This window comes from Lepidochelys olivacea (assembly GCF_965140295.1).
Source record: "Lepidochelys olivacea isolate rLepOli2 genome assembly, chromosome: 7".
Lineage (NCBI taxonomy): Eukaryota > Metazoa > Chordata > Testudines > Cheloniidae > Lepidochelys > Lepidochelys olivacea.
The window spans coordinates 59,175,645-59,200,858 of record NC_140417.1 but is presented as its reverse complement, the minus strand read 5'-3'; the positions used below and the strand labels follow the sequence as shown (position 1 = coordinate 59,200,858).

The 25,214-nt window shown below is 47.0% G+C and overlaps 1 protein-coding gene across 1 annotated transcript in view; it reads right to left on the bottom strand.

The window, feature by feature from the left end:
* WDFY4 (WDFY family member 4) overlaps nucleotides 1-25,214 on the bottom strand; it is a 236,835-nt gene that overhangs the window by 78,494 nt on the left and 133,127 nt on the right. The window contains exons 40-45 of the mRNA XM_084634805.1: nucleotides 20,102-20,179; nucleotides 18,813-19,016; nucleotides 15,897-15,933; nucleotides 14,240-14,406; nucleotides 3,514-3,662; nucleotides 972-1,092 (exon numbers count right to left, since the gene is read on the bottom strand). Coding sequence (XP_084490931.1) covers nucleotides 972-1,092; nucleotides 3,514-3,662; nucleotides 14,240-14,406; nucleotides 15,897-15,933; nucleotides 18,813-19,016; nucleotides 20,102-20,179 — 756 coding nt within the window. The remainder of the gene's footprint in view (nucleotides 1-971; nucleotides 1,093-3,513; nucleotides 3,663-14,239; nucleotides 14,407-15,896; nucleotides 15,934-18,812; nucleotides 19,017-20,101; nucleotides 20,180-25,214) is intronic.

Here is a 25,214-nt window from a genome sequence, read left to right as displayed (position 1 = left end):
GGTTGTATCTGGCTAGTAGTTTTATCTGAAAAAAAAAAATCAGTGATGTCAAAATAAAACATTTTGACATTCTGAAACAGAATGCGGTTCTGCTGAGAAACGTAGCTAACTGAAAGAAATAGGTGAAAAACACTCAAAAAAAGTAAATGAAAAGTGTGGTGGGGGGAATCCATTTTGGGTCACACAAAATGATTCGTTCTACTTCAATTATTTTTGCATTTTTTCATTTTGACAAAAAAGAAACCCCAAAACCCTGAAACGATTCAGTTTCAGTTTAGACCAAACCAATTTTTTTTTTCATATTTTTTGAGTTGTCCCCCAAACGGAAAAACCCATTATTCACTCAGCTCTAGTAGCGGTTCAGATTCACTGTCTGAAAACTTATCCCGCAAGAGTAGGAACAACTGAGATCTGTGTTTTCCTTCCTTGTGTGTCTATGGGAGCTGAGCACTATGGAAAATGGGTCCACTTGCTTAGGAGCTTAAATCAGGATTTAATGGACTGATTTAAGGCACCCATTTTTGAAAATCTTGACCTGAATTATAAGCAACACGTCTCCATAGCAATTCTTCCCTGGTAATACTGATTCAGTTCCTGAGGAGTCATACACTGGAATAACAGGGCTAACACTTTGGCTAGCAGGGACAGAAGTTTCCAACATCCACTGCTAGCAAAGCAGAGATGGGGACAAGAACAGTACTGTAGGGGCGGAGCAAGTCCAATCCTGAGGCATTATAATGCAAATAGTTTCTGGCAGAGGCCATGGGGGGGTATGGGGGTCACATGGCCCCCCAGATATGCTGTTTGGCTTGCACTGAGCATGCCCAGTAACTCTGCTGAAGCCAGCTGCCCTCACTCCGCCCCCCAGCCACCCTCACTATTAGCAGGTAGGGTTCAGCTCTGATTCCTGGTCATATTTTAGCACTTTTCTTGCAGCTGTTTCCCAAACAACATGGCATATTGACACCTACCTGTAGAAGAAAGCGCATCAGATGTATCTCTTTAATGTCACTGTATGCGTAACGGGAACATGCCTGATCTCCCATGCCCTGGTCTTTGTGGCATAAGCTGAAAATAAATGGATCGGTGATGCTGAAAGAGGTAAAAACAGAAATGTGTTTGAGATGGACAAGGACAAGCAAGGCCTTTGCAACAAACATGCTGGATGTGGGGGAAGCCTCAGGCATAACCCTATATACAGCCAGCACCATGTAGTCTAGGAGCATCCTCCATCCATGCACAAATGGCTTTATGTACGTTTCTACAGAGGCTGGTATCCTAGGAGGTCTGTGATGTCAGCCAGAGCATGGAAGGTTTCGAGCACCCTGAAGGCAATTTCATACTGGATCCTGAAACAAAGAGGGAGCTAGTGGAGCATGAAGGTGCATCTGGTGTGATCATGCTTTTTGGGACATGCAAGTGGACAGCAGCAGCATTCTGTGCACGCTGTCTGAAAAGCAGTTACACACAAAAAGTCCGCCGAGAAAGGATTTGCAGTAGTCGAGGTGGGAGGAGATGGAGGTCTGGATGAAGCAGAGCCATGGCCAGGGGATGTTGTTGACCACAAAGGGCTTCACTGTGATATCTTTACCCCCATTTGGTAGTACCTTACTTCTCAGATAGTCCCATTGACTTGAAAGGGTCTTCACATACTACTCAGTGTGATAACAGGTACAATAATCAGGTCCAAAATGATCACGCCCTTTAAAAGAAATCCAGTGAAAGCATGAGACGGTGTTTTCCCAGAAGCCGATCTGGTCACTATTTGATTCATCCAATCATACGGACTCATCCGATCACTAACATTTGATCCGGTAGGAATTGGATGTAAAGCAGTGACCATCGATGCAGGGTCAGTGAGTAAAAACAATGAGTCACTCACTTCCCAGTGGACTCGGAGCACAAACACACCCATATGCATCCACAGAGCATGAGCAGAAAGCCAGCCTACAAACCCATTTTCAATAGAACAAGAATCATAAAAACGGTGTCAGTGTGCAAAGTATTAATTATGATCCTTTTGGCCTTGGAGAAACAAATAGGAACTTTTCAACCAGTGAAGCAAAAGACTCTTCTAAAGAATGTTCCATATGAATAAAAGATGGGAGAGATGAAGAACCAACAACACTTAAAGACACCAGAAAAAGAGAATAATTTCCATCTGTAATAGGGCTGTCTTCCTATTTCTCTCGAAATGCTTAGCACATTTTGGGTGGTGCTGTAGTATAAATAATAGCCATATCCAGTAAAACAACTCTAATTGCTAAGTACTCCTCACTCTAAACGATGTTTGGAAAATGCTTGTTACTGATAAGCAGGTAAAGATCAATACAGCTGAAGGTGGAAGTCCAGTGCTGGTATAAACCCTTCAGCTCAGTCTGTGATATTCTTACTCACACTGAGCAATAAGTACCTTCTTGTCAAGTAGTGCCATTGATTGCAGTGATCTTACTTGTGCCATGAGTAGTGTCTATTCAACAGGAGCAAGGATATCGTAATCTGGCCCCATGTAATCCAGGTACTTGAGGCACTATCCTTGGCTTTATGTCCTGTTGAGGCATCTGAAATAAGCGAGGGTGTCTTTCCATGCTGCCCCAAGGTTGGGCGTGGACGCAGACACTGGAATGTGGTCCCTGAGCAGCTCCCAACAGAACTCATCTGTGGCTGTTTGCAGGACTCCAAAGTCCTTCCTTTTAGGATTCTCTCATTGCTGTCCATTCCTCCTTTCCCTGGATCCAGATGTGGTCAGCGGGTTTATTCCTGAGTCCATACCTTACTGCACTGTATTACATAGAGAGTCCTCTGCCTTAGTGGGCTAGAAGCACGGGAAGAGATTGTGCTGTGGCTAGCTGCCAACCTCTCTCAGAAGGGTCATAGCTGTGGGGGCTGTGCAGGAACCCTCAGTCTGTATTGTAGCCCTGGCTCACACTCTCTCGTCCTGCCGGTTGGTCTCTCTGTCACAGGTCTGTCTCACCTTCAGCCCACGGATGGAGGTGCTATTATTAAGAATGGCAGGAGTGATTTGGATAAAATCAGACCCTCTCCTCCCCCATCATGAACCTTTACTCAAAGCTCAAGCTGAGCCTTCAGGCCTCACAAAGGTTTGGTCCATTTTTCTCACCCAGTTCCATTTTTGCAGCTGCCTTGCTTTTTCTGGATTCCAGCTGGGACCAGACATGAGAAAGTGGGTTCCCATGAGCCATTCCAGATGGATCAAAAGCAGGAAGCAATGGTAGCATCCAGCTCCAGAAGCCCTGTCTCAGGCCACATTTGGAGCAGCATCCTGATTTTGGGGTGCTTCTCCATACTGACCAGAACCTCCAGCCCCTTTGGCCATTTCCCCCTCCTTAAAGATTAGAAGCACCTTTGCAGCCGGAAGGAAAGCACAGTGGGCCATACTTGGCGCTGATGCACACCCTGTGCAGCTCTCTGAAGTCAAAGGGTTCCCAAAGGCCGGGTGCGTCACTTCTGAGCTTGGCCAAGCGTGCCTGCAGGAAGGAAAGAATGACTCACCTGGACAAGCAGTGCTTGGTGCAATAAACCTCTTCAAACTGGGAGAGGACAAAGTGCTCGCAGATGTAAAAGTGTTCTTTGCCAAGGAGAAGCACCCCTTCTGATGCCAGGTGTCCTTGCACAATCACCACGGAGTATCTAAATGTAACCTAACGTGGAAGGAAGGAAGAGATGTAGCCAGCACTTGGTAATACACTTCACCTGTACTGTACACTGCTTATCTAGTTACCAATCAGGCCCCCCTGTAGCATCTGAGCATCTCGTAAACATTAACCTAGCCTCACAGCACCCCTATGAGGCAGGGAAGTGTGACCCCTATGATACAGAGGGGGAGCTAAGGCACAGAGAGTTGAAATGACTTGCCCGCAGTCACACAGGTATATCTCATGAGTCTCTGAACTACAGGAGTCAAAGCCTTAGCCAGGAGGCCATCCTTCCACTATGAACCAACTCGGCATTTATACCTGGACACACACACAAAGATGTGCTGGTGAAAGGCTTCAGAAAGGATAGTCTGAAGGCTGCAGTCTTCTATTTATCCACTGAACAAATATGGCACAAGATGCATCAATGCAAGCTTCCCCCAGTGTTCCTCACCCCTAACCTAGCAGATTCCCCTCTGGGAATCAGAAGGGAAGTGAGTCTCCCTGGCTCACTCCTTCATTGGTCTCCCTCCTGGGACAGTCAATCAGCAGGGCAGGTAGTGCATGTTGTGGTGTTGGTTTCTGTGGCCTGGATACTTGCCCATTGGGAGTTGACTTGAGACCAATTCATTTCGCTCGGGCCTCCCAACAGCAATCAGGTGGTAATAAGTCATGGTCAGCACCAAGGTGCCATTTGGCCCGCCATGTGCCCAGAGCCCTGGCAGGAACACCGGACAGACAAACCGAATGAGGTTTCCGAACAGCAACACAGCGGGAAAAGCCTCCGTGTCAAATTAATTCTTGTGGGGCACCTACAGGCAATGAGCCATGAGCAATGAGCTATGGCAAAAAAATGAGGCTCTGCGTGTCCCCAGATTTGGGGCCAGCTGATTTCAGTGACCCCCGCCATGAACCTGAGCAAGACCCACTGATGCAAAGGGTAATTAGCCCCCTCTTTAACTAACACACAAACACATACCCATTCACACAGATGGGAACTCCATACAGAAAACCCCCAGGGTACTGCTGAGGTTATCAATCTTTTTTGTTTGTAAAAGGATCTTTATTCACATTAGTCTACAGAGAAAAACCAGACACTCCTGTTTGGACCCCAGTGAAATACATAGCTCAAAAAGCACTGCTGTGGGTTTCCAGGGAGCAATGAATGAACTGGGAAAGCAGCTGATATTCCAGATATTTATCCCAATATTATCCAAGCTATATGGCCAGCTGAGCCAGCAAACTCAGGATAGAAAGTCAAGGAGCACAGGAGCTATGGGATTCCAGAATCATCACATTTAAAATGCCTTGGTTTGAGGTCAATTCTAGAAAGGGCAAAAGTTTTGTGTTTTGTTTCGTACCCCTCCTGAACCAATTCACTCCACTGCAGGGGTGCTGGAACAGTTTGTATAGTGGGGGTGCTGAGAGCCACTGAATCAAGCTGCAAACCCTGTATATGATCGAAACCACTTCAAGGCAGTGGGTGCGGCAGCACCCGAAGTTCCAGCACCTATGCTGGAATTTTACTAGAGCTAGCCCTGACCCACAACCTCACATACTCCGGGAGGCCTGGAATCCAGATCTGGATTGCAAAATTTTGCAACACAAGCTCGTCCTGAATGAGAGACGGCCTGCACAGAGTGCAATTGGACCTGAAATGGATGTAGGTGACAGGACATGTTCAGAAACCTTCAGAGCTGTTTTGGGGAGAACCTCTGCCATTTGGGGTCCAGTGTCCCAAGATCAGCTCTTACGAGATTTTCACCTCCTTGGCTCCAAATGTCATGAAACTGGTTTGTAAGATTTCATCCACATGCAGAATGGGCCTGGAAATAGTACTGGTATCAGCAGGCCAATGGAATTCCCATCCTGATATGGACAAGGTACACAGATTAGACCTGACTCTCCTAAACCTGGATACACCTAGGTTTTTCCCTGCAGGACCTCTCTGCCTCCACACCTAGTTCCTTCGGCCTCAGACACACACATTCCTGGGACCCACCTAGCATAGCCATGAGTGAGAATAAATAGCTCTGCATCTTTGAAGGTGCTCTGAGCACCAACCATTAGGGTGAGTCGGTGGAAGAGCCTAGCATTCCTGTGTGGGGCCCTGCAATCTGTTACAAGGCCCTTTCCATTTCTGGATTCAACACAAAACCAAATTTGTATGGGTGGGTGAAGATCCTCTCCCCACAACCACCAAAGGGAATGTGAGCATCTGGGTTGGTCTCATCTCTCATTTGAAAGCCTTTATTCCACAGGTTTATTTGTTTGTTTGTTTGAGAGGTACACCATAGAGCTGGTGAATTCCTGTACTGAACAAGAAGCCATTTTAACATCATCTCTTTCTTTTGCGAGGCTGGTTTTCTCATCTGGATGTCTCAGGCTGGGAAGAGAGACTCTCACAGCCACCGGGGTGAATGAGTTTAGTGGTACACAGGGCTAACAATACCTTTTTCTCAGATATGACTCAATCACGGAAGTCCTTTCCTCTCTGCTGGCCTAAGCCAAGGTTATAGCTACTTTACCTAATTACCACCCCTTCAGTCCACCCAGGACAGCCAGTACCCGAAACTCTTTCCTCCTCCAATACAGACTTTATAAAACTCCCAGTCCTGAACCACTTTGCCAGGAAAACTGGTTATCAACCCACCTCTGGAGCTACTGATTACATTATACAACCTTTGTATCTCACACTTTCTGTGTGCTCAAGATTTGAGTCTTAATTACCATTCCACAATTAAGCTGGTCCAGCTATGTCCAGTAGGTAAATATGTTACTGATTTAGTTGTATTGATTTAAAAAACCTTGTGTGGCTGCAGTTATACCAGTATAAAGGTACACTGTATCCGCTTAGTTTATTCTCCCTTCTGTACGGGAGTAGCTATACAGGTATAGGTCACCTTTACACTAGTATAATTGCATCCACACTCAGGGTTGTACCAGAATGACTACACTGATATATTTAAGTGGTATAACTTTCTAGTGCAGACAAGACAGATGGAGAAGTGGGAAGCAGCATGCTGGCAGAGCACAGGGGAGGAGCTGCAACTGGTGTTGGTCAGAGTTGGGAGGTGTGACATGCATGGGACAGGAGGAGAGGCCAGCAGGGGTCATCAGCTGCAAAACCAGCCTGGGAGGTCTGAGCAACAGCGTTAGAAGGGTTGGAACCCCTCAAGAGTGCTCCATCCCATGGCCCTGACATAGCCCTGTGGGCAACATGGGGTTAAAAACTAGACTCACCAGGAGCTCTGTTACAAACTGATACAATCAGAAGGGTGTGAAGGTGGGGGCTCAGTCTGCAGAAGATCAGCCCAACAGACTTGCCCCAGTGGTTTGTGGCATGGTGGGAATGCCGCAGTCCTATGGCCTCCGAGCTATTCCCAACCTAACTATTCACAATACCTAGTGGTGGTCATGAGGGAAATGCACCCAATATTAGGTCCTACTGGTGCTCATGGGGGTGTTTTGGAATGGCCCCTGGAGGAGACCATCCAAGGTGGGGCTGGGGCAGCAGGGAATCTCTCTCAGATGTGGGCTGGCGCTGTGAATAAACAGAAGCACTCTGCCTCCTGCATTGTCAATCCGATACCTGTCATTAATGCTAAATCCACTTCTTTTAAAACAACCACTGCCCTCTAGCAAAATATATATCCATGTTGTTAAAAATAAACAAAGCCCTGGGCTGAGGTATTTCTTCCCAGTCTGAACTCAGAGCAAATTTCATTCCTGCCCAGTAACAAAGATCTGACAACAAAGAGGTGTACCCACCGGGACATTCCTGTACCTACAGGGCCCCAATCTAATGAGGTACCAGCCAGCCTGAAATTAACATAGATTAAATAAACTTCCCCTTTTTTTCACAACAGAATCGAGTTCACTGGTTGCTAGAATCATTAATCAATGATGCAAAGGTGACATAAAATAATTGAATAATTACCTTCTAAGGTATTGCCTAAAGCAAGGCAACTACAGATTGTTCCGCTCATTCAGACGCAGGAAAGGAATTAGAGTAGATATCATCTAGAGGGTAAAGGTTTGCTACTTTTTTTTTAAATGAATCTATTTGGATTTAAACAAACACCCATATATCTAACCGGGAGTCCAGGGGCCAGTTTTTAAAGGTGTTTCAGTAGAGCTGGTAAGGAACCAGAATTTCTGTGCCTCAGGGAATTTGGCATTTCAATTTTTTTTCATTCCAAATTGGACCAAAAAGCCAAAAATTTTAAATTTCCAGGGAGACAAAAGGTTTGAAAAAATTTCTTTCCATTCAATCAAAACATTTCATTTTCAACTTTTCAACTGTTTTTTTATAAAGAGAAGATGCATGTCAAATGAAACGTTTCAAAATCAAAAATCAAGACATTCCATTCCAAAAATATTGAAGCAGGATGTTCTGACAGTCTCAGAATCCTTCCTTTTGGGTTTGTTTGTTTTTTCCAAAACAAAATGTTGTCAAATGGACACCCACCCACAACAAGTATCCATTTCAATGGAACGGCACTTGTCCAACCATCAGGTCAACCAGTTAGGAGCCTAGAGTCAGACAGGCACTCAATGTGATTTTCAATAGCTCCAGAGCAGGTTAGTCTAATTCCCATAGATTTCAAAGGGATAATCTGGCCCTGTGGGCCTTTCCCCTCAGCTAAAAGTATGACACAAAAAAACCCCCCCAGAAAAACACCACCACAAAACCATCAGAGCAACAAGTTCTCCACACACCCCACACACAACACCAGGGGGCAAAATATTTTACAGAGCAAATCCAAATCCCATCTTATACATTTTCCAAACAGACCTCACTCACCCAGACCCAGAGGTCTGCTCAGAAAGACAGGCTTTGCATTGTGCCCAGAAGGACAGCAAATTCTTCCTTCAGGATTTCTTCAGGAGGCAGGGAGGTGAATGCCCACCTCTCCTGTCAGCAGCTCCCTTCCCCTATATGCCAAAGAACTCCAGCTGGAGCACATCTGCTGTGGCAGCATGGCATGGGGAAAGGTGCTCTGTCAGTTTAAGAAGGTCGTAGGCCATTTAAGGCCCTACTGGCTCTGGACAGTGGTATGTGGCTGCTTCAAGCACCTCATCTGTCCACCACTAAAGGAAATGAAATCTATTTGACCCCGTCTTTAGTATTAGGGGCACTAGTCTGAAGTTCATCTGTGTGTGAGCCATCACAAGTACTGAGGTTCTGCCAAATTAATTGCTGTCATCATGACTCCACTGAAGTCAATGCAGCCACCCTGGGGAAGGATCTTGCCCATGCACACAGCTCTTCCCATTCACCTTGTAACACGGGAGACCTCAGGAAAGCCCAGGACACAAAATGTAACAGAAGTTCAGTGCTGACGGTCGCTGGGATTCCCCCCCCCCCCCCAGCACTGCTCACACACAGTAGAAATGAAACCATGGACTAAGGGGGGCATGCTGTCTGGCTTGGCTGACTTCCTCAGCACTGCTCAGTTCTGTTAGGGAAGGTGTTGTACACAGGGGTGAGAAAAAACATCCTGCAAAACACACATAGTTGTGCCTGTCCCACCCAATTCCAGGTCCCATTCTCATATACGGCCATAGAAACCTGGGGCCATGCGCTAGCTTTGATTTCTGTGCCTGTAACCAGCCAGCTGAGCCCTTAAATTTCCCCTCCAGCCGGTTCCCTTGACTTCATGCCCCTTAGCCACTTGGTAATAACCTTGGCCACATCCCCCCAGCTGGATGTCTTGCTATCGACTCCTCCTCAGCCTTGACCACTCTTGCTGTGAGTAAGACTCACGAGGCTGCTGTGCTAAGAGCCAGGGCTGTCACTCAGGATGGCTGTCCAAGATCTGGGGTCTGTGAAGAGCTCTGCAGATTCAGGGACGAAGAATGGCTCCACAAGCCACTGCAGTGCTGGAGGGAGAGTCTACAGGGCAAAATGCCTCTCGGGGCCACGAGTGGCAACATGGACCACATCTTGGTGCTCCTCTACATTGTCAGAGCCCTGGCTAGCACACAGAGCTGGTGAGCATTTCTGCCCGAGCTAGTGAATCCCTGTCCTTTGCGCTATTAGCCCAGCCACCCAGACTCCAGCTACCTGCTGTGCACCAGTGCTGGTGGGGAAGAGTCTCCTGGCTCCCCCTCCAACCCAGCAAGACGCACACAGGGCCAGCCTTGATTTGACGGTGGAGAAAATAAGTTCATACAAAAACTTTGCCCATCTCTGGCTCCTGCTATCTGAGGATCTCAAAGTATTTTGCACACATTGATTAACACTCAACCCCACCCTTCCCTGTGACGTGGGTGGCCATTGGTATCCCATTTTACAGATGGGGAAACTGAGGCAAGGGGCAAGACCTGACTTTCTCCAGACCAGGGATTGAACCTAGGTATCTTTCTTTCCAATTCCCTGCTCTGATAACTATTCTGGCTTCCTGTCTCCAGTATACTTCAACACTGTGCAAACCCTCCACAGCTGTGTCCCTGTGCTGTGGTAGCTCATAATGGTGCCCCTGTGAAAACTGCCCGTGTCAATACCACACTGAACTGGCAGGTCCCTGTGACAGGGCTGGCGTACCTAGGAACACTGGCTGCATCGAAGCATATGCAGGCCAGCCCCCCTATTTGCCCCAAGTATTAGTACCCTCGATGACCTCACGGCAGTTCACCTCCAGAAGGGATGCCCTGACTGACTAGCTCGTTTTCTACAACTATGTGTCCAGCTCCCTGATTTCTGCTACTTGCTTCTATTGTCCTTGGCACCTTCAGCCCCCTTTCAAGGAAGGGCCTGGTGCTACATCACTGCTAGACCGTAGGCCTCTTGGTAACCAGACACATTACCCACTGGTGCTTGACTTGCTTCTGGTCTCAGGTAACTCGCTGGCAGTTGATGGCTTATTTCCTCTAAAACTCACAATCTCTCCACCAAAGAGAAACCACCCCCTGGATTGTCCTGGTCAGCAAAGCTGTGCTGTTGCTCCTCCTCAGTCTGGGCACGCAAACAACACATTAATACCCTGGCACAAGTAGCCAAGACTTGTCAAGAGCAGGGAAACATTCTGCAGCAGGGGGGCTCAGGCTGCAGATGTGAATCCAACACATGTACAAGAATCAAATCTCCCCTGCTCATCTGGTGAGCCAGGGTTATTAAAGGGCTGGCCCAGGGAGAACAGGCTGGGCGGGTTCACGTCGTGTTTCTCTTGCATCAACCAAGCAATCTGCACAAACACATTTTTCACAACACTCCCTGTCGCACACACACATCCTTCTCTCACAGCCATCTTACACACAGCCTCAGCGTACTGTATATACACACACCACCTAACATGCCTTGTCCCACACACACACAGCTTCCCTCACAGCCAACCTACACACCACCTAACATGCCTTTTCCCATGCACACAGCTTCCCTCACAGCCAACCTACACACAGCCTCAGCATACTGTGTATATACACACACACAGACTAATGCTCCATCCTCCCTACACACCTTGCACAGAGATTTAGATACACACACACATACATTCCAGCACATTACACACACTTACTCCAACATAGAGAAAAACCCTACACTTTGCCCCCCACCCCTCTATAACTATAGTGCCAATTTCATCTGTTGTGAGGATGAGACTGTGACCTAACTCCTGGCCCTGGGTAATGACAGCAGCAAAATTCCTTCACTGCTCCCCACTGCACTCACAGGGGGCAAGCAATTTTCTGCAGCCCTCCAAAGGATGCAGCTACTCCCCGCTTGTGCGGGACTCTACTTGCATCAGAGGAAAAGGGAAGCGGGTGCAGCAAAAACGACCCCCACTGACCTGCCTCTCCCCCCTCTCTTGCTAAGGGGAAAGTGGCCACTGCATTGAGCCTGCTCTCACCTCCTTGCATTCAGACTCAGTCTCCGCAAGCAGCTCAGAGGGGTGCGTGAGCATTCAGGCTGGCCTATACCCACCTCCTCCTCTGTGCACCCAAGGGGGGCAGGTGACAGTGATGGCACACAAGACATCTTATCCTTAGGCAGTGCAGGAAATATGGCTTTCAGATCAGGTGCCAGCACACAGCAAATGCCTGCCAGCCTGGGGCTAGGTGGAGTTGGCACGAGCAGCTTGCAGACAGTGTTACTCAGCTGCAGTGAGTGCAGCTAAATGCTCTACGAGTGTAACGTCACTGACTTCAGCGGTGTCACACACCAGCAGAGAATTTGCAGCTGTGTGTAAAGTGAGGCTGTGTAGTTGAAAATGTTACAAAGGTTTCTCTTTGATTGTGCCACAGCAACAAAACCTTGTAATGTTATAAAACACTCAGTGCTCTCCAGAGCCACTGCAACCCCGCGCTGGAGCAAATCAATCTCCTAGCTGCCAAGGCATCGCCATGACATCTCTCTGCAATACGGTAGGTAAGCCAGTTCCACTTGCGTGGTTAGAGCGCAAACAGCTCATGAGGCAGCCGCGTACTAAGTGAGCACAGGACAGCTAATGTCACCCCCTACTGCTTTTTTTAATACTCTGTCAGTTTGGCAATGTAGTGACGGCTGCTGGAGGAAAACGTCTGGCATTTCTGATGGCTTCCCGTGGAGTTACACGGAGGAGAGCGAGAGCCTGAAGCCTCCGAATGAGATTAGGACCAGGCATGGAAAACATGTTTCACATTTTCATCCCCTTCTCCTTCTGCTGGGGGTGGGGAATGTTTAATTATGGTGCCTTGTTTTACATGGTACCTACAGCTCAAATGGGATGGGGAGGCAGCGCATTGGAGAGACAGAGCATGACTGCTGTTTGTTGGGAAAGTGCCACAAAAAGCTATACAAAAAAATAAAAGCTCTCTCTCTCTCTCTCTGTTAGAGCTGGCCAGCAAATGGAAAATCCCTTCCCACAGAAAATTCTGCTGTTTTGAACATTTTTACACCCCGAATGAGGATGAAAAGTCAAAACTGATTTCTTGCAGGGGAAGGGATTTCCAGAAAAGTTCAGTTTCAGAAGAACCAAACTGGAAGGCTGTCATCAACTTCACTTTCTCCCAGGTGGGCAGCCGGGGAGCCATAGTTTCAACTGTCTTGGTGGAAAACTTCCCTGGGGAGCCTTTTTTCAGTAAAACTGAAATGCTCCCCAGGGAAGTTTTGAAGGTGTGAAAAGGATGTTTTCCATCAGAAAATCATTCCAGCGGCAAATTCCCAGCCAACTCTAATCTAAATCCATATAGAGCCTCCAAAGTGGAACATTTTAATCACAGAGAATGTAAAATCATATTTTTCACGAGTGGCTTTCACTGTTAGATGGACGCAAACTGCTGGGCTTCCCACACTGAAGGGCCAAACGCCAGGAAAGGACCCACTGGAAAGAAGCATGTATAGGGCAAAGTGGCAGAAAATAAGGCCATAGCTACTAAACGTGTATGGGTCTCTCAGAACTCCCTGGAAAATGGCTAATCCCTATCTCTTTCCCACACCAAGAACTAGCCCTTCTCTTAGGGTTTGACAGTGGCTATCATGGGAATCATCTGATGGGGAGAAGTGAGGGTCTCTGACTGTGGCGGAGGGTAGGTTGGGGCTACTGGAAGGAGCCAATTCTGCCTCATCTGCCCCTTGCTGGGACTCCTTATGTCCTCCTTATGACAGGCTGGGTCCTGTCCTCTCCCCAATCCTAGGAGGCATCATGGGGAAGGGCAGCATGGTAAGAGTGGGATCCAGGAGGCACCAGCACTGATGTGGCTAGGTGTGGGACACAGTCAGGGTGGGGACAGGGAGGCTGTGTGCACGCTCAGAGAGTAGAAGTCTGCTCCAGCACACCTGGGGGAGGGGGAAGGGCGGGGAGGGCTGGCTGAGGGCATTAAAGGCATCTCCTCTTGGAGCAACAGAGAAGAAAAGTGACAGCCATTTGACCATCATTTCAAACAGCAGTTATGGCAGCAACAAAGTGTTGCCTGTACAGAACTGGCATGTCCCAAGGCAGCCGGGAAGCGAGTCAAGTGCAGGGCACTGCACTGGGGACTGGGAAAGGTTTCTGGCAGGGCGGAATTGGGGCGGAATCTTAGGAAGCTTGAATGTAGTATGTCTGGAGCGAATGCTGACCCATCCTATCTCCCAGCTGTCGGAAACCTTCCCTGACCCCCTAGACATGGGCCACTAATCTCCTTGCTGAAGGTATGGGAATAGATTTCCAGCAGTGCCACCAAAAACTACAGTCAGTTTTTATTGCCCCTAGTGGTTAAATTTAATGTGATATTTGCTCTTCCAGGGCCTTGAAGTACAAGGGGAAAGTCAAATAAATAACCCACCAGGGTAAGTGCTGATTTTGATTAATATTATTATCTGTATTGTGGTAGCCCCTAGGAACCCCAATCATAGCCCAGGACCCCTCTGTGCTAGGCACTGTACAGAGACAGAACAAAAAGAACCAAAGACCTTATAACCTCGTGTGCACTTCAGGAACAGGTCTTCATATCTGGACAGTCTAGAGCAAATTGTGGGTACTCCCAGGAATACAGATAAAAGAACAACAACAATGGTGCCATTATAGACTGTTCCCAAGTCCCCTAACACCCACTGTCCATTCCCAGCTCCACCACAAAGTGCCTCCTGCCACAAAAGATCTTCCCGGTTTGTCAGACGGTACCTTTTCCCTCTCAGCAAACTCCTGCAGGATAATTTGTCTTTCCACACACAGTTCCAAGAAGTCTTCTGAGTGGAAACTTTCATGTAGGGCAGGGAAGAATGTCAGCTGGCTACAATCCATTCCCCTCTCATCCATCTCCCTTTCTGCTCCATTTAGCATCAGCTCTTCTACATCAATATGAAGGAGATCACAGTTTTAGTGGCAGCCGAATGCCACGAACAGCAACATTAGACTTTCACCCAATCTGTTCTGTCTTGGGAAATGGCATTATTTATTTGCCAAACCCCACTCCCCACAATGGTTAAACTAGGCAAGAGAGAAGTGAAATCTGTTAATTGCTAGGAAAGGACTAACTAGGAACTGGCCCCAGCATTCAACCATAACTCAAACTGAGCTCCGATAATAGTTGAAGATTGGAAAATACTGAAAAAAACATGTTTATTTCCATGTTTGTACTAGCTCTGGCCGATACCAGAAGTACTTAAAAAAAATCAAACAAGAGGCTGCTCAGATGAAACTAGGAAGAACTGGTAATTGTAATATCCTGGGGACACTCACGGAGCCCAGCACATGCTGCAACAGAACATTGGGAGTTCACGTAGTGCTGTGCAGACACTCATGCAGTGCAGACATGATCTGTGTGTATGTTGCATCCCTTTCCCCTACCTTTCATCTGCCTTCTCTATTTAGACTGTAAGCCCCTCAGGGTAGTGACTACTTAGTACTCTGTACAGTGCCTAGCACAAAGGGGCCCCGTTCTCTGTTGGTACCTAGGCCCTACCATAATAAACATACTTAATAATAACAGTTTCACCAACCTACCCTAAAGGTTTGCCCCAGTGCAGCGACATGGGAAGCTGAAATGCATCAAACCAAAAATTTTTACACCCCAAAAACGGCCTTTCTTCCTAAAACAAAATTTTCAGTGACTTTTCCACACTATTTCATTTTTCGCAAAAAAATTTATCCAAACATCTCCTGTATTGACTGAAAAACCAAAACTTAGGGCTAGAAAAATTTGGAAAAAATGTCGACAGTTTAGAAACAAATGAAAAAAAGGGCTCCATTTTGAATCTAGGGAAACAGAAATAACTTTGAAAAGTCAAAAAAAAAAAAATTGGGATTTTTACCCCCATTTTTTCTCCAGCTCTTTGAAAGTCACAATCTCCTATTATCATTCCCTAAGCCAATTAGTGCCCTGTTCATTTCCTTTCAAACGATAACTTAAAGGGGTGTCTCATGGCACGCAGCAGAGGATGGAGAAGTAGTGGGTGCAACAGAGAAGGTGCTGCTGTAGAAGGTAAACATTCAGCAAACAACAGTTAATCTGCTGAACACACACCCCTTAAAGGCAAGTGCTTTCCAGTCCTCTCTGTGAGGTGCCTAAATCTTTGATTTTAGAGTCGGTTTCTGGCTTCTTCTTTCTCCCACTGGCCACAAGATAGTAATGAAATCAGCATCTGGTTAAGTGCTATGTGTAATGATACCTTCAATTTTACCCTAAAAAATTCAGATCACTTTAGACAGCAGTAGACTAGACTTGCCACCATATTATAATCCCCGTGACAAATTTAGACCTGGAGTCACATCTGCTTACTTCAGCTCAAAGTTTGGACCTATGAGCTCATTTTCTTCTATGAATCAGTTTAAATGTTACCTTGATTTTCTCCGTGAATTGGGGTAGCTTGGTGAACCTGGAAAGAAAACAGCCATCACTAGAATGGAATACGCAGGCTGGCAACATACCCCAACACCAAGCTATGGCACAGATTGCAGACTCAGAGCTGAGCTGCAAAGAATGCCTCTGAGGGGATCCCAAATGACCAAAACAACATAAAAATGAACATTCATGCGCTACAATCAAAGAGGAAAAGCCCACACTCTTCTTAAAATCAGGACCTCATTGCTGACTCCTGAACAGTGCCAATGCCAGGACAAAGTCATATTCTACTCTATGGAAGGGCTGCAGAATTGGAGCTCCATTTGTAAATCACAAAGACAGGAGAAGCGAATATTCTGAAATACTCAGGCTAAGTCCTTCTGCTTCTTGCGGATAGGAGCTGGATCTCAAATCCTACAGTGATGGGCAGTGACATAAGACTAGATAAGATAGTTGGACACCTGACTCAGACTGCTCTAATTCCACAAGCAAGATTCATTTAACCACTGTCCAGGTCCAGCAGGATGGTCAGTCTGATGCACTGAAGTCTGCGGTGGCAGAGTAACCTTCTCTACATTGGACTTCAGGAAACAAAATGCCACCAGGAGGGCATGCTATAATTCTGGGATACTGCAGAGAGAAAGAAAACCTGTCTAATTGCAAGATCTCACTAGGCAGGAGTGTGCATACCATTCCATATAGTGCCTACCAGTCATTCCACCACTACTAAACATGTAGCAGCCTCGCGTAAGCCCCTCAAAAATGGCTAATCTCAATGGGTTTCTGTAGAGAGGCGGAGTGGCCTCTCTCCAAATTTGAGAGCGAGGGACCACTACACTCCCCCTGGTAGGTGGAGCCAAACCTGCCCTGCCCCCCTTACCCGAAGTATGTTGGGGGTGTGGGGGGAGAACGACAGGAAATATAAAAGAAGGGCCCTGCAACTCAGTTGAGCGGGAGTCAGGAAAGGAGAAGGACTCCTCCACTTTGCTGCAGCACCTAGGAGCTGAATCTGTGCTCTGCAGCACCTGCCCCCAGAGGAGGCTGACCTTGAAGAGGAGTTGCCGGGACTGCCATCCGCTGTGTACCCAGAGGATCCAGAGGACTGGGAGATTAGAGAGGTACCAAACCCTAGGGAGGTAGGGAGTAGCCCTGGGGCAGCCAACGACTGTCCGGCTAAATTGCTGGCTGACTGACCCTAGGTCAGCGTGTTGCGGCTGGATCCTCACTGACCTCTCTGCCACTCAGGCCCACTGACAGCAATTCCGGGCCTCGGGGCAGAACAGTCAATTGGCCCCCTAGAAAGGGATGGCTGAGGTTTACGACACTACTTTTTATCCTATTGCTAACACCTTAGAACCCAATATACATAAGTTGTGGCGATGCTTGATGTAGTTAACTTTTTTTTTCCAGTTACAGCACCAGTATTAAACAAATTGTGAGCCTAAATATAAGATGTAGAATTTGTTATTTTGAATTATATATTTAAATTAAATAAATACATTATGGAATGAAATTGGAGAGAGTCCAGCAGAGGGCAACGAAAATGATTAGGGGGCCGGGGCACATGACTTAAGAGGAGAGGCTGAGGGAACTGGGCTTATTTAGTCTGCAGAAGAGAAGAAAGAGGGGGGATTTGATAGCAGCCTTCAATTACCTGGTATGAAATTAATTCTTTATAGTATATGAAGGATCACATACAGTACATATGCTATGGAAAAGGAAGTTGAAATAAAACATACAACACAAATTTTCATTGCTATGAAAAATATTGGACTTTATCTGATCTTGAGAGGAAAAGTCATTTGTATGCATGTGCTGAATGTGGGGCTTTGTATCTTTGGACAGAGAGCAATCTTATTTATAGTGATTTACTGAACTGCCTGAAATCATCATAGCCAAAGATGCCTTCCCGAATATTGCTAAATATTTTTTTAAGATACAAATATGTGAAGCAACAATGGCATTCACTGCATTGTGTGGGTCTGTGTGTCTGTGTGCGGTGCTGCGCCGGCTGGTGCCCAGTGAGCTGCTGCCGGCTGCACTGCTGGGCACGCTCTTCTGACACGGCTAGGGCTTTCACATGCCCACCTGGCTGCCTTTACTGCTGCTGGTACCACCCTGTGCACGCTTAGGAGCCCAGCGGCCTGCCCAGACAATTTAAAAGGGCCCGGGGCGCCCAGCCACCACTACCACAGCAGTGGCCAGGGGGCCCTGGGCCCTTTTAAATCACCCAGGCCCCTGGGCTGGGACGCAGTGGAGTCAGGCGGGCTGGCGTCCTCCTCCTCCTGCCATCCCACCCCTTGGGTGGCAGCATCCCCACCCTAGGCCAGGAGGCCTGTGTAAGTCTACAGCCTGTCATGCTGGGACACTAGACTGTTTGGGTGCTCACCCCTACCTGAGCCCTTAGACTGTGTGTTAGCTGGCTGCCTTAAGCCTACACGCTGAGGCTAAAGCCTGCTCCCTCCTGGGCCCCGTGCCAAAGGGCAAGAGCCCGAACTCTTAATTGCTTTCCACCCCAGCCAAGAGGCTGCGGGATAAAGACTGCTCACTGCCTTGCCCTGCCTCACCCAAGGGGACGAGAGAGCTAGACTGTTCCTGCTGGTTTACCCCTGCTAGCAGGCTACCAAACTATAGACTGCGTGCGGCTCGACCCCGGCAGTGAGGCCCAAGCTCAAAAGTTATTGCCTAATACAGAGAGGTGGAGTGGCCTCCCTCCCCACTTGAGAGCAAGGGACTGCTGCAGTTTCCAACCTTGAGGACCATGACCCAGTGAGTCAAGACAATGGGATTAGGAAAGGAGGACTAGTTGGGCGGAGAGGATTAAAAAGCTACATGCATAGAGTGTTATTTGTGGGTTATTCCAGGGGGAAAGGAAGAAAGAGAATTTGCACACCACATCCAAAAGCTTGTTACCTCGCTTCTCATTCGCATCACTGCCCCATGGGCCCTCTCGAACCGAATCCTCTTCCGCATCCGTTCAGGCCCTTCGTACCCATCGAGACCCCACCGTGGGGCTGACAACCCCGATACGGCTCCCCATGGGCCCCCTCTGGTGAACAGCTGCTCCTCCAGTGTGGCCCAATCTTTTGCCGCTTTGCTGTAACCACACTGCAGCATCTGTAGGAAAGGATCACTCGCATCACTCCGTCACGCTCCACTTTCCCAGACCACCCGCAGCTGTTCTATCTCTGCAATCTCAATGGATCTAATGACCCCGATGAGTTGGGATTGGGATGGAACCCTCCATGGAAACCCCAGACACGGCAGGAAGGAGTGTTGCCAATCCAGCAGGTAGTGACCCTCACTGAACTCTACATGATCAAGTCTAAATACTGGAACTCTTGGAACCACATGGAACCATTTACATTTCACTGAATAGCAATACTCAACCAGATATATTTAACCCAACATTACACAAAGTCACCAAGTAAAATAGGAAACACAAAACTATTTTGCAATAAAATATTAAATAACATGAAATAACAGATATTGACATTGTCTGAGATGAACATCAAAGTTTATGCACCTGTGCTTGTCCTGCTCAGTGTGCATCTCCAGTGACAGCAAATGTTGATATTCACCAAAACACAGGCAGTATCCATACCTTTACAAACATTCTGAATGTCTCATCAGAAATAGCTGGAAATCTCTCCATTGTGGCCATGAATTGAAGTATACCCAGGTTGGGTTTTGTTTTATATGACCGTTCTGAAGGGGAGATGAGATTAGAATTCCAGGGCACTGAGCTCTGATGAGCCAATCAGGAAGCAAAGAGTTGCATGTGGGATTTAACTGTCTGTAAGGCTGAGTTCCATGAAAACTATTATTGACAGCTGAAGAGCCAATCAGGAAACACGGCCAAATTCTCACTCACACTTGCACCGATGTAAATCTGGACTAGTCTTTAAATTACTCCAGTGGAAATGAGGACAGACCTGGGGATGTGCAATCTGATTGGTGACTGATGCTACTCCACAGTACTGTTACTCACACAGGAGGTAAATATAAAATTACTGACTCATCACATGACTGTTTTCAGCCAGTTATGAGCCAGAATTTTTCACCACGCACTCTGCAGGCTGTATATACAGTAGGGACAACATCTCACCTCTGACACAACATTGCATTGACTGGGCAGTCTGAGAAGTTAAAAAATGTCATCTTCACAATAGAAACAAACGATGAGATCTTCAATCCCTTACCTGTACATGATCTTTGTACAAAGATGCGTACAGCTCCTGCCCACTCCTTCTGTACTTTTCCATACATGACACAAAGCCCTGGAGGAAACACCAGAAGACATTGCAACGCTCAGTAACAGGCACTGCATGCACAGGTTTGGTGGTGGGTCAGAAGCAGAGTTAAGCAACCGTTGGTCACTTGGGATTTTATGAGTGTAGACCAGGTGGGTTTGGGGAACTCTCCTGAAAGCAGAATGATGGGGTGATGACAGGAGTTCTTCTGTTTACAGCCCATGAGAGCAGAGCAATGAAAGGAACACTGAGTGAGCCCAATATATCCATGAACTCAACACATGTGTTGGCCCTGGAATTATTTAGAAGGAGAAAGAAAGTAGAGCAAATAAGGCAATATGTATACACAAACCAGTATTCAGGCTTCCTTTGTTTAAATGAATGAGATAACAGCACAGGAATAGTGCAAGATTAGAAATATTTTTTCTATTCCTGCAGCACCGAGAAACCCCAGCTGAGGTTAAGGCCCCAACGTGCTAGGCGCTGTACATCCACCCAATAACAGAGAGTTCCTGACCCAAACAGTTTACAGTCTAAATAGATGGGACAGACAAGGGAAGGATTATTATCCCCACTTTACAGATGGCCAATTGAGAGTTTAAGGACAATAGCCGGAAAAGTGCCTAAGTGATTTAGGAGGCTCCATCTATTATCAAAAGTGATTTAGGCAAGCAGGAGCCCAGGTCTCATTGATAGTCAATAGGACTCAGACTCTTAAATCACTTCTGAATATGGGACTTGGACTCCTAAGTCACTTAGGTGCTTTTGAAAATTTAACTCTAGTGGTGTGTCTACACAGCCTTGGAAAGTAGGAGTCAGGCTCTGACCCCCCTCTCCCTCCAGCAGGGTCTTCGGAGGTGGGTCCTGAGTACTCCCTGGCCTGAGTCATCTGATCAGTGTGTGGATGGAAATGGGGCTCAGGCTCAAACCTGAGTTAGAGCAGTGTAGACATATCCTAAGTGACTTTCCCGAGGTCGCACAGGAAGTGTGTGGCAGAACTGGGAATGGAACCACAGCTACTGCGTCTCACTCCTGCACTACACCCACAAGGCCAGCCTCCCTTGCCCCAGGCAGGAGGGTTTGGACTTGTCCCACACAACAATTAATCTAACACCACCTCTCTATTTCATTGACATTTTTATCTGAATGCGTCTCTCAAACTCACCAGCTCTGTGCTAGTCCAAGGAAAGTACAGCCGGAAGGTCAGGAAATATGGGTTGCGTTCACAACTCAGCCAATAGCTTGCTATGTGATCTTGAGCCTGTGCCTATGCACCTGCCTGTGCCTCTGTTTCCCCATCTTTGAAATGGGGACAAGAATCCGGACCTCGCAGGGAGTTGTGAGGCTAAATTCATTAATGTTAGTGAAGTGTTACGAGAGTCTCAGCGGTAGGGGGTTAAAGAAACATACTGGGCCAGATTCTGGGCTCACTTGCACCCGTGTAAATCATAGATCCATAGATTTTGAGGCCAAAAGAGACCATGTGATCATCTGTGTAACACGGGCCACAGAATTTCATCCAGCATTTCCTGTTTGAGTTAAAACTTCACTTTTAGGGAGATCTCCAATCAGGAGTGACACCACCCAATGCCATGCAATTAGGCAGGAGGAAAACTGGTGTCATGTGAGAGCAGAATCAGGCCTAAAGTATTCATCATTATTATTAGAACCCCTCAAACTTTTGCATTAAACTCAAAGCAATCCAAACTTTCCGCTTTGAAATGCCAGGTTTACCCTTTTGGCTGCTTCTGAATATCTGCATCCCAGAAGGGCTGTGACGTGAAAATGCTGTTTCCATGATATTTCTAGCCTGCTGAGAAGCATGTGGGGTCTCATGAGGGAGCAGGCTGAGGAGAGGGAGCAGTGAGGAATTGATGGGTGCTGCAGAGTTACCCGCCCGTTCCTGCTAGAGGGCCGAGCTAAGTACTGTGACTTGTGAGTTCGCTCCTTTTCCCACTCAAACACTAATCATGTAGGCAAATGCCCCTACGTGGCCTCAGGCAAGGTAACTCTTGAGGGCGGGTGTAGTCCTCCCCATCCCTACACCTGCGTGTGCACACACACACACACACACAAAAGATTCTCTTGAGGGAGACATAAAACCTTTGCTTGAAAACGGTCCTGGCCGCCCCCTGCTCTAACTACTAGACGCTGCCATCTGCCTTTTGCAGCTAGATGCTCACTTGCTTTAACACCTTCCATGCTGCAAGCTCTTTGGGGCAGGGACTGTCTTTTCGTTTTGTGTTTGTACCATGCCGGGCACCACGATGTCCTGGTCCGTGACTGGGACTCCTAGGTGCTACCACAGTACAAATCCTAAATAATATAAGGGTACCTGCGTACACAACAGGTGCCCCAATGTGGCAGTTGCACGCACACAGAATAGACACGCTGTTACTTGTAGATGGTATTTAAGCAGATGAAGAACTTTTTCCCCTCTTAGCAATTAGAGACAGCAACTTGTAGCCAGGAGATGGCTAGACAAGGGGTTTGCTGAACATCAGCGAAGTTGCAGGGAGTTTCACAGACAGTGATGTCTTTGACAGATTGCTGAGGCTGGCTGGGACAAACACTGCACAAAGACCTCAGAAGTGCAGCGCAAGGTGAGGAGAGTACTCAAATGTATTGAGCACAGGAGAATACGATCCTCGGGCAAACTGGAAGAGAAGAGGGAAATACCCTGCTGCCAGGAAGGCACTGAATGCACAGCCCGTACAGGTGATGCTAAGGAGTGTTCCTTTCAGCCATCTCCTACAAATAAACCCCTGACTGCAGAAAGCCTGACTATCACGCAAAGACCTCCATCCCACCAGAACCCACACACAGTACTCTTCCAAGGGTTAGGGAGGTCAGATTGCACTGAGCTGAGTGTACTAATCCCAGCCCTTCTCAACCAAAAGCCATGAATCAGATGGGTAACTTTTAAATGCATAAACTCCATGCCACTTGGGCAGCGATTCCTCAAAGCAAACTGCCTAGCTGCTGCTGGCGCTGTGCTATAATTGAGTTAACACACAAGGTCTATGTGGTGCTGGCAGAGAACCAGCTCCGTCCCCCTGCCGCGAAGTCCCATTTAGTGGTGTTTCCCTGCAGGAAGCTCCTGTTTTACACTGATGGAAGCCATTACATTTTGTTTGTGTGAAGCATCATTAAACCTGTAATCACAGTTGCGGCCTCACAAAACTAGTCCATAAATTCATATAAAACTCCCATAAAGACTGACCTAGACAGCAATCACTTTCCCATGCTGCCAAGATGGGCCCAGGGCAAAAGGGGAGCTCAGGTTCCAGCATTACAGAACTATGGCAAAAACCACACAGATCAGACAAGAACCTCCTTTATGTGCCTGCAACGGTCAGAGACCCCCCAGAGTTCTAAAAGGCCAGGCCAGGTCAGTGATCCAGCGGCAGCCATATCAAAGCAGTCCATGTTCGGCATTTCAGTGATGCTCCATTGCCCTCAGAGCTCTGATCCAGGACTCCCACAGACTTCCCTAGGCTCTGGATGAGGTTCCAGCCCCACAGGCTTTAGGTATGCTTTGGAGCTGGCAGGGCTTAGGTGTCTTTAGAGCTGACTCCGAGGGAAGAAGGGTTCCTCTAGCAACCATTTGTGGTCAGCTGGGGACTGGTATTGAAGCTGTATCCAACCATCCTCAACCAGAACCACCTATCCTGGAGCAAACCCCAGAGGATTACCACCACAAGACAAGCATGTGTTCACAAAATTAGAAGAATGGTAAAAAAAATCTAGGAGGTTAATGGGAGAGAAAAATTAATGCGTGAGAGATGTACCCAGCAAAAGAGAGGGCAATTCCTAGGCACTGCGATAATATAAATAATAATATTAAACAGATATCTAGATATCTGATTACCATTTCTCCAATACTCTGACCAAAACCCATGCATCTGACCATGTTTTAAGAATATTAATAACTATACCAGGCTTGCTGTTGTCTGCTTTGAGTAAAGACAGAATGATTTTCCAGTTTAAAAAAATCCCCAGAAACAATGTGTCCTGAACAAGATAAGGAGGTTTATCTTTTAACATAGCACCTTGCCTAGTGGATAAACACAATGGTGCTGTTGCAGCATATCTGGCTAAAACTAGAAGTGATAAATTTGTTTTTGTCATTGTTAATATTGCATTGTCAGTATGTGGATGATAATAGTTTAAGATAGGGGCTGTCACATGCATGAGTTGATACAGGACTCACTGGGTCAAAGTCTCTAACCTGTGTTATGCAGGAGGTCAGACTAGATGATCATGGCAGTCCCTTATACCCTTAACATGAAGGAATACATCACCCTGCTACACGTCCCACTTAGGGCTTCTCTACGTCAACATTTAGTTCATGGCAAACTGGGATGTGAATCTACCCTGCACTAGTGCACTTTGTTCTAGTCCTCTTTGCAACAGGACTAGATCAAGGCACGTTAACAAACTGTTAATGCATATCAGCAGAGTCTACCTGGATAGTCAGTGCGTGGCAGGCAAATGCAGGGGAGATTCCCACCACAGCTTACTGAAAACTAAATATTCATATTGACAAGCCGTTAGATGACTTCTTCTTGTCACTTACATTACAAGTAGATTCAGGTTATTTTGCTGCTCACAAGTCCCCTGCCAATTTTTGTGGTTTTACAGTACAATTGGGTTTACAATTATATTTTCCTATTTTAAAAAAAAGTGTTTCCCTTCCCCCTTTTGTTATGCAAAAGGCCCATGCAAACAAGGGGAAAGTGACTAGTGCTGGGGAAAGTGACTAACGCTGGGGAAAAGAGAAACAGACAGCACAAAGAACTGGCAAATGTACAACATAAGCAAACTGAAAGAACAGAGACCCATTTCTCCTAATCTCTGTCAGTGAGAGGAATCGGAGGTACTACTTGTAATAATTGCTCAGCGAGAAGTGTGACTATTAAGTTATCAATATCCTGCGGTACTGAGCTCTAGAAAGTTTTATATCTAATTTTTTACATGACTTTTAAACAGCACCACAGTCCACAAAAATTCATTCTTGCCATAACAAGCTCCCACTGCATGATACAGACGCTGCATGGGT